Source organism: Fragaria vesca, unplaced genomic scaffold (assembly GCF_000184155.1).
Source record: "Fragaria vesca subsp. vesca unplaced genomic scaffold, FraVesHawaii_1.0 scf0512928, whole genome shotgun sequence".
NCBI classification, from domain to species: Eukaryota; Viridiplantae; Streptophyta; class Magnoliopsida; order Rosales; family Rosaceae; genus Fragaria; species Fragaria vesca.
This window is the reverse complement of record NW_004443385.1, coordinates 1-14,896: the sequence shown is the minus strand read 5'-3', so window position 1 is coordinate 14,896 and position 14,896 is coordinate 1. Positions and strand designations below refer to the sequence as shown.

General features: G+C 39.0%; 4 protein-coding genes and 1 non-coding gene across 5 annotated transcripts; 4 read left to right on the top strand and 1 right to left on the bottom strand.

Annotated features, from left to right (window-relative positions):
- The first annotated feature begins 2,716 nt into the window (after window positions 1–2,716).
- Window positions 2,717–9,242, top strand: LOC101296826 (long chain acyl-CoA synthetase 2-like). Its single transcript, XM_004309392.1, has 19 exons — window positions 2,717–3,071; window positions 3,567–3,630; window positions 3,717–3,806; window positions 3,913–3,969; window positions 4,143–4,191; window positions 4,632–4,708; window positions 4,804–4,843; window positions 4,936–5,030; window positions 5,135–5,299; window positions 6,177–6,287; window positions 6,412–6,499; window positions 6,589–6,655; window positions 6,731–6,806; window positions 6,895–7,012; window positions 7,286–7,531; window positions 7,656–7,795; window positions 8,153–8,335; window positions 8,418–8,537; window positions 8,628–9,242. Exons 1-19 carry the CDS (start codon window positions 2,926–2,928, stop codon window positions 8,673–8,675), a joined length of 1,980 nt encoding a protein of 659 aa, XP_004309440.1. The 5' UTR covers window positions 2,717–2,925; the 3' UTR covers window positions 8,676–9,242.
- TRNAI-AAU lies at window positions 3,346–3,419 on the bottom strand. Its single transcript has one exon. It is a non-coding gene; the product is annotated as a tRNA-Ile (tRNA).
- A 137-nt stretch (window positions 9,243–9,379) lies between the features above and the next one.
- On the top strand, window positions 9,380–10,120 carry LOC101296536 (TMV resistance protein N-like). Its single transcript, XM_004309391.1, has 2 exons — window positions 9,380–9,841; window positions 10,015–10,120. Exons 1-2 carry the CDS (start codon window positions 9,380–9,382, stop codon window positions 10,024–10,026), a joined length of 474 nt encoding a protein of 157 aa, XP_004309439.1. The 3' UTR covers window positions 10,027–10,120.
- Window positions 10,121–10,177: 57 nt separating this feature from the next.
- LOC101297397 (TMV resistance protein N-like) lies at window positions 10,178–12,929 on the top strand. Its single transcript, XM_004309394.1, has 3 exons — window positions 10,178–11,088; window positions 12,258–12,363; window positions 12,540–12,929. The coding sequence occupies exons 1-3, from the start codon at window positions 10,178–10,180 to the stop codon at window positions 12,927–12,929; spliced, it is 1,407 nt and encodes a 468-aa protein (XP_004309442.1).
- Window positions 12,930–13,378: 449 nt separating this feature from the next.
- LOC101297106 lies at window positions 13,379–14,131 on the top strand. Its single transcript, XM_004309393.1, has 2 exons — window positions 13,379–13,957; window positions 14,042–14,131. Exons 1-2 carry the CDS (start codon window positions 13,379–13,381, stop codon window positions 14,129–14,131), a joined length of 669 nt encoding a protein of 222 aa, XP_004309441.1.
- Window positions 14,132–14,896: the final 765 nt, after the last annotated feature.

Here is a 14,896-nt window from a genome sequence, read left to right as displayed (position 1 = left end):
GCCACGAGACATCGTCGTCTTCGTGAGCAGGACCTCTTTCTCGGGCGACGACACAGATACAAAGACGCATGGCGGCTGCCGTCCGTCGTCGATCGTCGATCGCACCTTCTGCTTTCGTCTCCGCCGGGCTAGCTCTCTATGAATCGGGAAATGGCGTTGCCGGTCCCCTCCGAGCACGACGAGGCTCAGTCGTTGCTGTGAGATTTTGGCGATGTCGACGAGTGACGACTCGTGACAATTGAACTCTAAGAGCTTCCAGGTGGCCTCGGAGCACAAGGAGAAGCCACCGCGAGCCTTCAATGACTCAAATTAAGGAAATCTCTTATTCCATGTATGTCATCTGTTTAAAGTAGTGGTTAATAGATCTTTGACTCTTTTCCATTTGTATAGTTTGAAATGATTATATTATGTCGTGAGTCAATTAATATAATCATTTCAAACTATAGCTTGTTTTGTGGCTGTTAAACAAGTCAATTAATTTGTGGTGTGGAGTTTGTTTTCTTGGCTTTGTAATTCTAGTGGTGGATTGAGTTTTGAATTTTTGCTGTGTCAAAAAAACACTTGGGAGGTATTGACAGGGAGCTAGCTAACTGAGTCTGTTAGCTATATATTGTAATTGAGGATTTCTATGAGTTTGCAGTACAAAGAAGACTATAAATGTGCGAATTTAATATGCTGTTTTGTTTTGCAAATTTTTAGTTTAGAAATCATAATAGAGTGATATTTGAACAGAAAGTATATTTTAACATGATTATTAGGGTCAGTTGCAGATTACTGGGTGTCAGTGACTTGATTACTGAGGGTCAGTAACTCGAGTTACTGGGGGTCAATAGCCATTTAGGGAATTATTACTCAATTATTGGGGGTCAGTAACTCAGTTCTGACGGCCGGTGACCAAAGTAACTCAGTTACTAGGGGTCAGTAACTAGTTTCTGGGTGTCACTAACTGGTCAGTAACTAGTTATTGGGGGTCAATAACTGGTTACTGGGTGTCAGTAATTGGTCATTAACTGGTTACTGGGGTTCAGTAACTGGTTATTGGGGGTCAGTAACTGGTTACTGAGGAAATTCCGGTGACCGGAGTCCGACGGTCGAGAAATTCTGATGACCGGAGTCCGGCGGCCGGTGACCGGAGTCCAGTGAGGTTCCGGCCAATTATTCTCTTTCTTCCACTTTCTCTCTCTATACATGTTTAAGGGGTGAGGGTAAAATAGTCTTAAAATAATAAGGTTTATTAAGACTTTAGTAAATATTTGTGTATTTGGGCATAAAAATGGTTACCTTATATTGGAATGGGCTAATGAAAAAGATTATCATTGGAATGGGAAATGAGGGGTTTAAATTAGTACTAAATGGACATTTTCCCTATAATTAAATCAATCACTTTTGATTAATTGATTCAATTATTCAATTTACCATAATTAAATCAGTCAGTCTTAATTAATCGATTTAATTATGACCGATAAGGTATTTCACCAATTTGATTAAATGTCCGACTTCCTATTCGATAATCGATTTAATTTAATTGATATCTGATTATTGATCGATTGACATTTAATATTTGAGTTTAGTCGGGATTGACGATTTTGTTGTCGACTGACCCACGTGTCAAGTCCGACGACTTTTCAACTTTGCCAACTCATGAGCCATGTATGCAATTTGTCGGACCCATGCGTCGTCCACATAATTTAATGATTATTATTCTTATTAAATTTTATGCGTCTACACAACTACGTAGATAGATGTCAAAGTAAATTCTTTTAGACGGGTTACATATTGCAGATTCTGTTTCAATGTGTTTACCCATACGATTCCATGATACATTTATAACAATTTTCTTTTCTGACAAATCACCAAATCTTCCCAGTAGAAATGTTAGCATCGATCGTTGTTGATCAAGTATACATTGCTCTCCACGGTCCCTCTTGTGCATGCACAACAAGTCAACAATGTACACTTATATCAAATTTACACCTGATGCTCCATTGCATGGTGTCACCAATCTATTATTTCCAGCAACAAGAGAACCAATCTATGGTAGTATGGTATGTAGGAAAACAAACCCATCTCACCAAATCAAACCGGACTGAGAAACCATATAATCTTCATCTCCTCCTCCTCATAAACGTACGTAGTTTTAACTATTGAGTCGTCTAATAGTAGTAACTGTACGAGTGTCTTCGCATTATCAAACAAAAGTGTGAATGTGTGTTTATAGTAGTCTTAATTTGCATGTTGGGATCCTACGTGCAAAATAGTTAGCTACTTAGACAAAGTACGGTATGCCTCACGGAGATGAATTTATGTTTCACAAGGAATTCTTTAATAGCTAGGTTATGGAATTGATCTTCAACTTTTATACGAGGCAAGATTATTGTTATTACAATTGATCAAACAATATTGTCAAACATGATCATCAGGTTAGTGTCTTAGTGATCTCTCATCGTATTTTGATTTAATTTGTGTTGTATATGAGGGATGTTTGTTTGCATTACTCTTAATTACATTCTTTACTAATTAGAAACTCAGAAACAAAAGTACTCCGAGTGCTAGCTTAACAACTTTCACCAAACTCATCTACCATTTTAAATGCAGTCCTACTAACAGTTTTATTTTCCCACCTATATTTCTCTAACCTGCATATGAATCCAGCTAGCTTCATCAACACTCCCTCATAAAGGCCCTATAAATTGGTTGCTATATTCAGCAGACAGATATTGTAGCAATTTATTACTCTCAGCTGAATCAACCCTTCCACCACCTCTCTTTTCTGTTTCTGGTTATCTTCACCAAGTCGCTCGCTAGCTCCATCTTCATGTTTTACTTGTTCTGAAGTCTATATATATCTATCAGACTCGGTTCGGCATTCTTTGAGCTTAGCTTGGTGGGTGGTATACGTAGTTTTGATCAGATTTAAAGGGTAAGATGGATCAGTTTGCGGTGAAGGTGGAGGAGGCGAGGCCGGCAGCTGATGGAAGGCCGTCGGCGGGGCCGGTGTATCGGAGCATTTATGCAAAAGATGGGCTGTTGGAGTTGCCGGAGGGGTTGGACTCACCGTGGCAGTTTCTCAGGTATATTTGATGTCACTTGTTCTTGTGCGTTATGTCGTTATGGGATTGATTGATATTGTACGTTAAATCGAGTGTCACATGAATTGTAATTACAAGTTAATTTCTCAGGAAACTATTCATGCAATGATCCAAAGTAATTTCATGCGTTTCATACTTGATTATGTTAGTTCTTAGTCGGACGAAGTTATCAGAAAAATGGTCAAATTAGCCTTGAAAACAACAATGGTAAAAATCCCAAAAAAGAGAAGGAATCTAAAATTTCAAATGGATAGAATGGCCCATACAGGTTTCGAACCTGTGACCTCCGCGTTATTAGCACTACGCTCTAACCAGCTGAGCTGATAGGCCTGTTGATCGCTACGAGTGACATTATCATAAATACCAATGTGTAGCAATGAGTATGAAACACAGTTAAAGGCTCACTGGTCTGATACTCCGATTCGATTCAAATTCTTAGTTTGAGTTGAAGGCTGAAACTCTGTTTTCCAATGGCAGTGACTCTGTTAAGAGGAACCCAAGTGCTCGAATGCTTGGTCAACGCCAAGTCAGCGAAAAGAAGGTACCTTTCATCTCCATTTAAGCAATGGCAGCAACCCATTGAAACCCAGGAGCTCAATTTTGGATTTTGTTGAATGTAAATGACAGGCAGGTCCCTATGTGTGGACTACATATCAAGAGGTGTATGATGCAGCCATTCAAATGGGTTCAGCCATCAGAAGCCGTGGTGTCAATCCTGTAAGACACTCCTGTCCACTTGTGAATTTATGTACAACATTTTTATGAGACTAGTAACTATGAAATGGAACAAAGATTGCATTTTTATGTGTTTTAATGTTTGCAGGGAGATCGATGTGGTATATATGGATCAAATTGCCCCAAATGGATTATTGCAATGGAGGTAATAATACTGTAATGTTTTTCCTTTTCGTATTTGTGGATATTATGTTGACTGGTGAGTGCCCATGTTTGGGACTAGTTGAAGTATTGAACAACTGAATCTGAAATTGGGGACTGAATTTCAAGAAAAATTGCGGCTTTTTAGCCTTATGACTTTGTGTTGTTGTTTTGCAGGCCTGTAACAGCCAGGCTATCACATACGTTCCACTTTATGACACCCTCGGTATCTTCCTTTTCTTTTCGTTTTTTTTTTTTTTTTTTTTTTTTCTAATTCTTAGTGCATTGTATTATTTTCCAGTGGCAGATAGTGAACTTCAATGGTAGGGAGTTGAATGGAAATTTTAAATTGTCTGAACTTTTTCATTTTTAAAATCTACCACATCACTGTCATTTATAAATCTGGATTTGAGCTGCTGGCTACTGAATGCTTAGTTGTTTCCTATCGGACTCTTTGCAACAACTTAAGGGTTCTGTTGGAAACTACAGAAGTGTACCGAGTTTTGCGTGCTAGCCACATCAAAAATTTAGTAGCCAATCACCAAACATGCCAAATAGTTTTAGAATTCTACAGGTATAAGGGGAAGTTTTGGGAAATTAAGTTGTGGGGGGTCAAGGGAGATACTTAAAATTTATTTGATTGACATTTCATGGTTTATGTTGCAGGTGCTAATGCAGTTGAGTTCATCATCAACCATGCTGAAGTTTCAATAGCTTTTGTTCAAGAGAACAAAATCCCTGCTGTGAGTTATTTTCCAAACTATCGTGTAACTATCATAACTAGATATTTATTTGAACGTTGAAGCCACTGATGTCATTATCATAATTCTTTCTGCAGATTATATCATGCCTCCCAAACTGTTTCACTCATTTAAAAAGTAGGTCATATACTATTTCCTTGGAAATACTTCAAATTTGAGGTCTAAGTTGTTAGGATTGTGTCTAAATATACATCATCTGTGCTGTCCAGCAATTGTCAGCTTCACAAATGTTTCTAGCACTCAAAAGAAGGAAGCAGAAGACCTGGGGGTGTCTTGCTTTTCATGGGAGGAATTCTCTCAGTTGGTAACTTCCCAACACTAATTTCTCATATAAGTTTTTGTTTCCAGTAAAGTATTGGCCATCAACATGCAACCATATAAAATCACAATTGTCTCTCATTGTCTCAGGGAAACTCAAATTGTGAACTACCTCCAAAACAGAGGACTGCTGTTTGCACAATAATGTATACAAGTGGAACAACTGGCGAACCAAAAGGCGTAATTGTTACTAATGCAGCATTAATGTCAGAAGTATTGTCAACAGACCATATACTCTTCCTAACAGATAGAGTGGTAAATAACTTAACACAGTTAACATCTTCAATTTTCTAGCTTGTTAAAATATTCTGTCTTGATGTTTCTCAATGAATGCTTATTATGCCTCTGTAAAAGAAAAAGAAGAAGAAAAAAACAAGACGCAAAATAGCTCCTGTAACTTGGCATGAGCTATTTTGGGTGCAGTCTGGTGATTAATTTTCACCATGCCTATACCTGTGTTTGGTCTGGTGCAAATTTTTATGTCAGGCAAATAAACTAGAAGAGAACATGTTTTGGTATGGAGATTTTGTAGTTTTGTGACCTTATACAAAGAGGCCGTTAGGCCAAATACTCTTTGGATTTTGTAGCATTATCAATATGAAATTTTTTCCTCATTCTTAAATGTAAATTGCAATCCTTATCCTGCTTCCATACAGATGCGGTGCCTGTTCAAAATGCTATCATGCCAAGACAAAAATTTAAATCTTGTGTATGCAATCCAATTTAGTGAGCACTTGAAGTGTATTGTGACATCTTCAATATGTGTTACTGTTGTCAAGACATGATTGATAAAAGTTGAGGTTGTACAGTTACCCTCAACTAGGGGAAATTCATATCTTTATTTTGACAGAAGTTGGATCCGTACTCCATAGTAGATCAAATTATGTTGAAAGCTTTGTAGTTGGCCATCAAGTTACAGATTTTCTACCAACTAATTAAATTAAACTTAGGGAATTGAACTGATACAATTTTGAGTAAAGTCATCCTGTATTAAAGTAACTCTGTTGAAGTACTTTACATAAATGGTTAAGGGTTATATTTTTATGAAGTTTAGTTACAGAACTCAATTAACATTTTACGTTTCCCTGATTGCAATTTATTGACTACTGGCCTAAAATAAATTCTATTACAGTGTAACGAAGAAGATTCCTATTTTTCGTTTCTTCCGTTGGCCCATATATATGATCAAATAATCGAGAGCTATTGCATCTACAAGGGATCCTCAATAGGCTTCTGGCGAGGCGTAAGTAGATGTGTCATGCTTGCTATGTTCTTTTCTTGAGTTTCCTTATTAAACTTGATTGGTATTACCTTCCATACTTTCTAACTTCAACCTCTGCCCAATGTGACTGCCGTTCGACTTGCAGGATGTCAGGTTTTTACTGGAAGATCTTCAGGAACTAAAGCCTACTATTTTTTGTGGGGTTCCTCGAGTTTATGATCGTATATACACCGGTAAAACAGCTTCATTAATTTGAACTGTATACATATATGTCTTTGAATTTCTTTGTTGCTAATATCTTTCTTAAATATTGCTTCTGAAGGTATTGTTGGTAAAGTTTCATCTGGTGGTCTGCTGAGGAAGACCCTTTTCCACTATGCATATAACTAGTACGTCTCACTAAGAGTGCCTTTTTTATTTGCATTTGTTTTCCTATTATAAACTGATTAATATTTTTATGGCAGCAAGTTGACAAATCTGGAGAAGGGCCTACCCCAAGAAAAAGCGGCACCTCTCTTGGACAAGCTTGTGTTTCACAAGGTCAGTCAGTCATTCTCTCCTTCACCTATCTATTCTTGAAATAGCTGGTTTACATATGCGTTACTAACAAACTGTGTTGTTTGTGCAGATAAAACAAGCGCTAGGAGGACGAGTTCGAATAATGCTGTCTGGTGCTGCGCCTTTGCCCAGGCATGTGGAGGAATTTTTGAGGGTCACCAGCTGCAGCACCTTATCACAAGGATATGGTATGGCTGACTGTTTGTCATGATGAATATAAAAATCATTTACTTAAATTAGTTAATCATAGTGAAGATTCCGGAAATTATACAAGGTTAAGTATCTAACTCACTGGGTTTTCTCAACTTATTTCATAGTACAAGTCCTTCACCTATGAGATGTCGAGTATGAAAGCTTTTGTACCCATTCAAATGAACTTAAGTTTCTAAGTTATCTTCCGAAGCATATATATATGAAAAGAAGAGAACTGCATGTCATCAATTTGTTAAATAATCGTGTAGGCCTTACTGAAAGCTGTGGTGGGTGTTTTACATCCATTGGCAATATTTATCCTATGATTGGAACTGTTGGTGTCCCCCTGACAACTATTGAAGCGCGGCTTGAGTCGGTCCCAGAACTGGGATATGATGCACTTTCTAGCGTGCCACGTGGAGAGATTTGCCTAAGAGGAAAAACCCTGTTTTCTGGTTACCACAAGCGACAAGATCTAACTGATGAAGTCCTTATTGATGAGTGGTTCCATACAGGTAACTGTCTGCAGTACTAGACATGAAGTACATTCTTGGTTGATACTCGATCATTTGGTTATGTTTTCAAGAGGACGCCTTCAAATTTTTTGTTGATGATTCAATTTAAGTGGATGGATCACAGGTGATATTGGAGAATGGCAGCCGAATGGAGCAATGAAAGTTATAGACAGGAAAAAGAACATATTTAAACTGTCTCAAGGGGAATATGTTGCTGTGGAAAGCATTGAAAGCAAATACTTGCAATGCCCTCTTATCGCATCGGTATCTCGCTAACTTCTGTATTCTATGTGTGATAAATAACAAGACTTTCCTTTAATTCATCAATAAATGAATTTTTGTTCATCTTTCTGCTAGAATTTGAATTTGCGCTAGTGTCCATTACCCTTCTTTCTTGTTATTTGAAGTGACAAACAGAAACCCAGAGACCCTTCTTTTTTGCCTGTATTCCATGTGTGATAAATAACAAGACTTACCTTTAACTAATCAATAAATGACTGTGTTCATCTTTCAGCTAGAGTTCAATTTTGTGCTAGTGTCCTCTATCCTTCTTTCATCTTATAATTCTTATTTGAAGTTACAGACAGATATCCTAACACCTTAACTTTCATCTGGTTGCAGATATGGGTTTATGGGAACAGCTTCGAGTCATTTCTTGTTGCTGTGGTTGTTCCAGACAGAAAGGCCTTGGAGGACTGGGCTGCTGAGCATAATTTGACCGATGACTACAAATCATTGTGTCAAAACCTGAAGGCAAGGAAATACATATTGGATGAGCTCAATAGTACGGGTCAGAAACAGCAAGTATGTGCTCCATCCCTGCTGCTAAATTCATGCTATGTTAATAATGTATACTCATCTGACTTAAAAGACTTTTACATTGCAGCTTCGAGGGTTTGAGTTGTTAAAAGCAGTTCATTTGGAACCAAACCCCTTTGACATAGAGAGGGATCTCATGACTCCAACTTTCAAACTGAAAAGACCACAATTACTCAAATATTACAAGGTATAATATTTCTAGCAACTTGAATAAGATAATCTTAGAACTTTGGTAAGTTAATCCTAAATATGTATATTGAACTATATCCATCTGCAGGAGCGAGTTGAAAAACTTTACAGTGAGGCAAAGGGTGGACAAGTATGAGAACACAGCTGCAAGCAACTACTGGATATATCTTGCTACATCATTTTCCCAAATTTTCGATCGCCTGCTCTTTCATTGATGAAAAACTACGTATGTCAGACTGTAGAAGAACAAATAGCAGGGATTTACCTGTGTCGACCTTTGTTCTAAGTCTGTGTATAAATAAATCCATATCTTATGAACTTTTCATATTTATTCTTATCATCCAAGAAAAAATATTCAAGTTCATTCTAGAATTTGTTTTGGCCGCAATGTTCTGTTTGAATTTTACGGAGAGGTGCTACCGCTGCTACGTTCAGCTGGGATGATGAAATTAGTGTGGTACGACTCGCTCTTATGTTTTTCCCTTCAGTCCATTGAGTCCAAGAAAGAATGCATCAAGCCAATCAAGTCTTGAAGTGCTATTTTACGATTGCTTCTACTTGGTAGTCATGTGGAGTAGGATTAATTTGCTTCAACCTAGCTTGTTCCATCATTCGTTTACAGTTTTACCACCAAATGGTGAAAACTGCCAATTGCTCTACCTATCAACCAAATGAATTATTAGATTCGAGTCATTTGACCCTCATTGCCTTTTCTTCTTTTTCTTGGAAGTTTCGTTTCATCTTACACGCCCTTAACTTGACATTGAAGTCTACCTATTTCTGAGAGCCTCTTCCTCTTCTGCTCATTCTTCATTCCATCAGCGAGCTAAGCCAGATTCCATGGCCATCCAATTGAGAGCCTCTTCGTCTTTCTCCTCTGCTCCTCCCACCCGTTCACAGAGACATGATGTGTTTCTGAGTTTCAGAGGCGAGGATACACGCGACGGTTTTACAGGTCATTTGTACAACAGTTCGGTTCGAATGGGGATCAAGACTTTCATAGATATTGATCTTACAAGAGGAGAGGAAATATCACAAGCACTTCTCCGAGCCATTGAAGAGTCAAAGCTCTCTCTCATTGTCTTCTCTGAAAACTATGCATCCTCAAAGTGGTGTTTGGAAGAACTGGTTTATATCCTTGAATGTAAAAGATTAAAGAACCAAATGGTTCAGCCAATCTTTTACAAAGTGGATCTCTCTGACGTAAGACACCAAAGTGGTAAATTTGGTGAGTCGCATGCAGATCTTGAATGCAGATACAAAGATGGCATAGGCAAGGTGTCCGTGGACTTTCTTTGGCGGGTATGTTATGCGCTTAATTTACTTTCCTTAATCACTCTATTGCTAGTTTGTGTGGTTATTAGATCGGGCATTGATTTTAGGTGTGTGGTTAACTGGTTATTAAACAGTACCTTCTCTCTTTTTTCTTTTTTTTCATAATCTTTTAAATGTTTCATTTGATTCTAATGCAACAGGTACGAATATGAATTTATTGATAAAATTGTTGAAAAGATCTCCGATATGTTCGCACAAGTATATGAACCTACCTATTTGGATACGCCAGAGTGCCAAGTTGAGCTAGACTCGCGGGTAAAACATATGCTTGAAATTTTAGATGTTGGGGGAAGTGATGTACGCATGGTCGGAATATGGGGAATTGGTGGAATTGGGAAGACAACAATTGCTAAAGCTGTCTACAATGCAATTGCTCATAAGTTTGATGGTTGGTGTTTTTTAGCAAATGTTAGAGAAGGCTCAGAGCAACCTAGAGGTTTGGTTAACCTGCAAAATATTATTCTCTCTAGCATTGTAGGGCAGAAAGAATCGATAATCAACAATGTTCATGAAGGAACCACATTGTTGCGTAAAAGGATGCAACATAAAAAGATTCTTTTAGTCGTTGACGATGTGGATAGTTTGGACCAGTTAAAGAAACTAGCTGGGAATAATGATTGGTTTGGTCGCGGCAGCAGAGTCATCATAACAACAAGAGATAAGAGTTTATTGACTATTCATGGAGTAAAACCAATACACGATGTTCATGGACTAGGTCTTCAAGAAGCTCTTGAGCTCTTCAGTTCAAATGCCTTGTTGGATATTGAGAAATTGGATGCTGATGAGAAACCGATAGTTAATGAAGTTGTTAACTATGCTGAAGGCGTTCCACTAGCACTGGAAGTTTTAGGTTCGCAACTACGTGATACCTCTGTACAGAAATGGCGAGCTATGTTAGATGGTTTTAAAAAAGATCCTCCTAAAAGCATTCAAGATATTCTCTTAATCAGTTATGATGGACTGCAAGATGCAGCGCGAACTGTTTTCCTTGACATTGCATGTTTCTTCAAAGGTTGGAACATAAACGACGTGATACAAATTCTTGAAAGTTGTGACCGCATCACCCCCGAGCATAGCATTAAAGTTCTTGAACAAAAGGCTCTCTTATCTGTTGGTATATTTGGTGATATTCGCATGCATGATTTGCTAGAAGAGATGGGGAAAGTTAAAGTTCTGCAAGAGTCTACGGAGGCCGGTGAGCGAAGCAGATTGTGGTATTATAAGGATGTGCAGGACGTTCTAACAAAAAACAGAGCAAGTAGTTCCCATATGCGCAGACACACACACACAAACACAAGAATCATATGTGTTTATTCCAATTTGACAACCGATATCAGGATAACATGTACTATATGTTTATGTTGATTATATAATAGGATATGAATATTTGTTTTGCTAATTCAATTGCATATTTTGTTTGAGCCGAGTGGGTATTTTTGGTCCAAGACTCGGGGTACGTTTTGGATAACATTTGGGCCAGTACCTGTGGCCTTTTTTTTAATGCGAAGCCCACGAAGGGTGGCGGAGTCTGGCAACACGCGAGCTGGAGTTGTGCAAGGATTCTGATACCCCGTGGGATTCGATGTCCTCACGGGATCCTTTGTTCTGGTTCGTGTAGGATTCTACAGTGCATGGCGAGGTAGAGTTGGAAATGGATTGTAGTACTCCGCGGGATAGGATCGCTTAGTGTTCGAGTTCGCGTACGACGCTACAGTGAGATGATGCGGGGCGGTGAGCGAGACCTAGGCGAAGTCTGTTTTGGACACGTGTTGCATGGATCGCGCGGCTCGCGAGCTGGTCGTATCCTTGTGGAATTCTAATTGCTGAGTCCGAAATGGGTTGTGATTAGGTCTCTGCGAATTGCTTGCGGATCGCTATATAAGGGAGCTCGACACAACGAACAAACGCACAATCAATCATACAAAACAACTGCAAATCTTCGAGCATCCTCGAAACCCTAAGTTCTAAGTGCACCTCGCCTTAGATCTCAGAGCCCGTCTGGACTCGCCTCTCTTTCCCAATTGTTGCTCTGCTCACCCCAGCAGTGAGTATCGATTCACAGGTGACTAGATAGTTTGCTTGTAATTCCTCGCCCGCGAGGTGACACCGGAGCTCTACTTCGCCTGATTAGAAGTCAAGAACGCGCACCGTTCTCGTTCCGCGTCCGCGCGGTGGCACGCCCTGCAAACCCTAATTTACTTTTGGTAGCACAAGTTACCTCTCTACCCCTGCTGAGGATCGTGGCCAAAACATATTTTTCATACTAGGGAACAAGTAAAATTGAAGGCATAATTGTAAAGATGCCTACAACAGATGAGATAGAGTTGAGTCCTAAATGCTTCAAAAATATGAAAAATCTTAAAATCTTTATAAACGTCAATAGGCAGTTTGTTGGAAAGGTCGAGCATTACCCGAATCAGTTGCGGTTACTTGATTGGCCTGAATGTCCTCTGGAATATTTGTCCTCCGATTTTGATATGAAGAAAGTGGTACAACTTAATATGCCTGGCAGCTGCAGAAAGTGGTACAACTTAATATGCCTGGCAGCTGCATAACACGTCTTGGAGGAGTATTCAAGGTATTAATAAATTTTCAACACTTTGCGTTATTAAATTCTTCCGACATTACCAATTTACTATTCAATATTTATTCTTTTGTATGACAGAGTATGCAGAATCTGACATCCTTGAAATTGAGTGAATGCGAATTCCTAACACAAATCCCCGATATGTCTGGAAGCCCGAACTTGGAGTCGCTGGATCTAAGTTTCTGTACAAGTTTAGAGATGGTTCACCCTTCGGTTGGATACCTCGAAAAGCTGGTTAAGCTGGATCTTTACAACTGCTATAACCTTGCGGAGCTGCCTCCAGAAGTCAACTGGAGATCCCTCCAAGAACTTAATCTTGAGCTTTGCAGTAAGCTGGAGAGTTTCCCTGAAATTGTGGAAGAGATGAAATGCATGACATCTTTGAGTCTATGGTTCACTGGCATCAAAACATTGCCGTCATCCATTCGGTATCTAATCAACCTTGAAGAGTTGAGTTTAAGTGACTGAGAGACCTCACAGATATACCTCGCAGCATTTATGAACTGCAAAAGTTGAAGAACTTTGACTTGGTGGAGTGCCCAAAACTCGTGACATTCCCAACTAAGGTGGCTCACATGATAGGGGTGACTATTTACCAGGATGTCATTCATCTAAAATTGATTTTTTGGGGTCCACTTTAGTTGATCTTAATTTATCCGGATGGCTCTTTGTTACTCTTCCCGAATGGATGCATCAAGGAATTTGCCAACTTGTCAATACTCACTTTGAGAGGCTGCACGAGGCTCGTGGAAATTCCCGAGCTTCCACCACTGATTACAAAGTTGGATGCGAGCGATTGCGTATCGTTGGAAAGAATTTCGAAGCTGTCAAAAATTTTGGAGCGTAAAGAATCACAAATGATCAAGGAGATGGACTTGACTAATTGCTGGAGACTCTATCAAAATTTATTGGCTGAGATGGTGGCAAGCAAGGAAGATGATGGTCTCTTCTCTCGACTCATATCTTCTCAGCTATCTAGATTCACAATCAGATTTACAGTTCCAAGATGCAAGATTCCAAAATGGTTCAGTTGTCAAATGGATTTCATGAGGCATCGACGGTTTGAGTTTTGGATTGTAGCACTCCCAAATTTCAAATGGGACAACAACACAGGATTGGCTCTCTATGTTGCTGTTGATAGACAACATCGTTGTTGTTTTGAGTTGATGATTCACATCAATGAAATGAGGGTTTTGCATTCTCGTGGAGAAGCATATTATGTTGGTTCAAGAGAGTCGGATCATGTATGGGTGCGCTACATTCCATTCACTGAATTGTGGCCACGTGGTTATATGCGTCCCCTGCCACCCTTTACCTGTCGAGTCGTTCTTCTTCTAGAGAGACACAAAACCGACCGCTTTAAAAGCTGCGGGGTCCACCTTATAGTGCCTCCCAATGAAAAAGTTTGTATGAAGCTAATCCGTGCAGAGAACCGCACCAGTGAACCTTCTGATGATGATGATCAAGTTGATTCTGATGAGGAGAAGGACTTGGTGGTATGGTTTATTCCTTTTGTGAAAACTTTCTCATTTTCAGAGATGATGAGGACGACTCCCATCTGAGTACGTTAATTAATGCAGGACAACTGGGAAAAATATCATCCCAAACACAGGGCTGATTGCAAAGAGTTGTTATATACTGATGCACTACAGCAGAACCAAGAGCAATAATTATTATCAAATACAGAAAAGCATTGTGTTTATAGGAACCGATGTGACAAATACAGGTTTACATTATCAAATTCTCCATTTCTTTGATATCTTTGGATTTTCATAGCCAGTTCATCAGTTGAAACTTTGCATATGCATGTTCATTGGCAGTCATATTCGAAGCTACTAAAAGGTTTAAATAACAAGTTGGGGTACCAGAAGAAGGCCTTCACAAGTTTCACTTTAAAAAGGTCAGTATAATTCTATCCGTCATCATTCCATTATTTAAAGTAGGTGGTTATACATTCAAACAATGTATTGCTTTTTGTTGTTTTTGAACATACACTACGTACATTTGAAAACTGAGAATGTGGTGTCCTAATTGTTGTTTTTGTTTACTAATTTGATTGCTTGCATTTGAAACTATCAATGACATTCCACAACATGGATATGTTGCTTTGCATATTATTTATGGACATGTCTTTTTTCAAGCAACCAGCCTCTTCCAACCGAAACCAGAACCGTGGATGATAAAGGAAAGGTAAACCGAGGATGATGGAGAGATCAGTAATGGCTTGGCGGCTTCCTTGTGCGAGTCTGCAACTATGGAGGTTCTGATGATCAGAGATCACTGACCTCTTCCAATCTACATGTCCTCCCCTTCTTTTCTGCTGTGGTTAGGGTTAAGAAACCCTCAAAACTCGTCTACGGGCTTGCCAATATGGTCTAGGCCTCGATATATATATATATATATATATATATATATATATATATAATATNTNTATA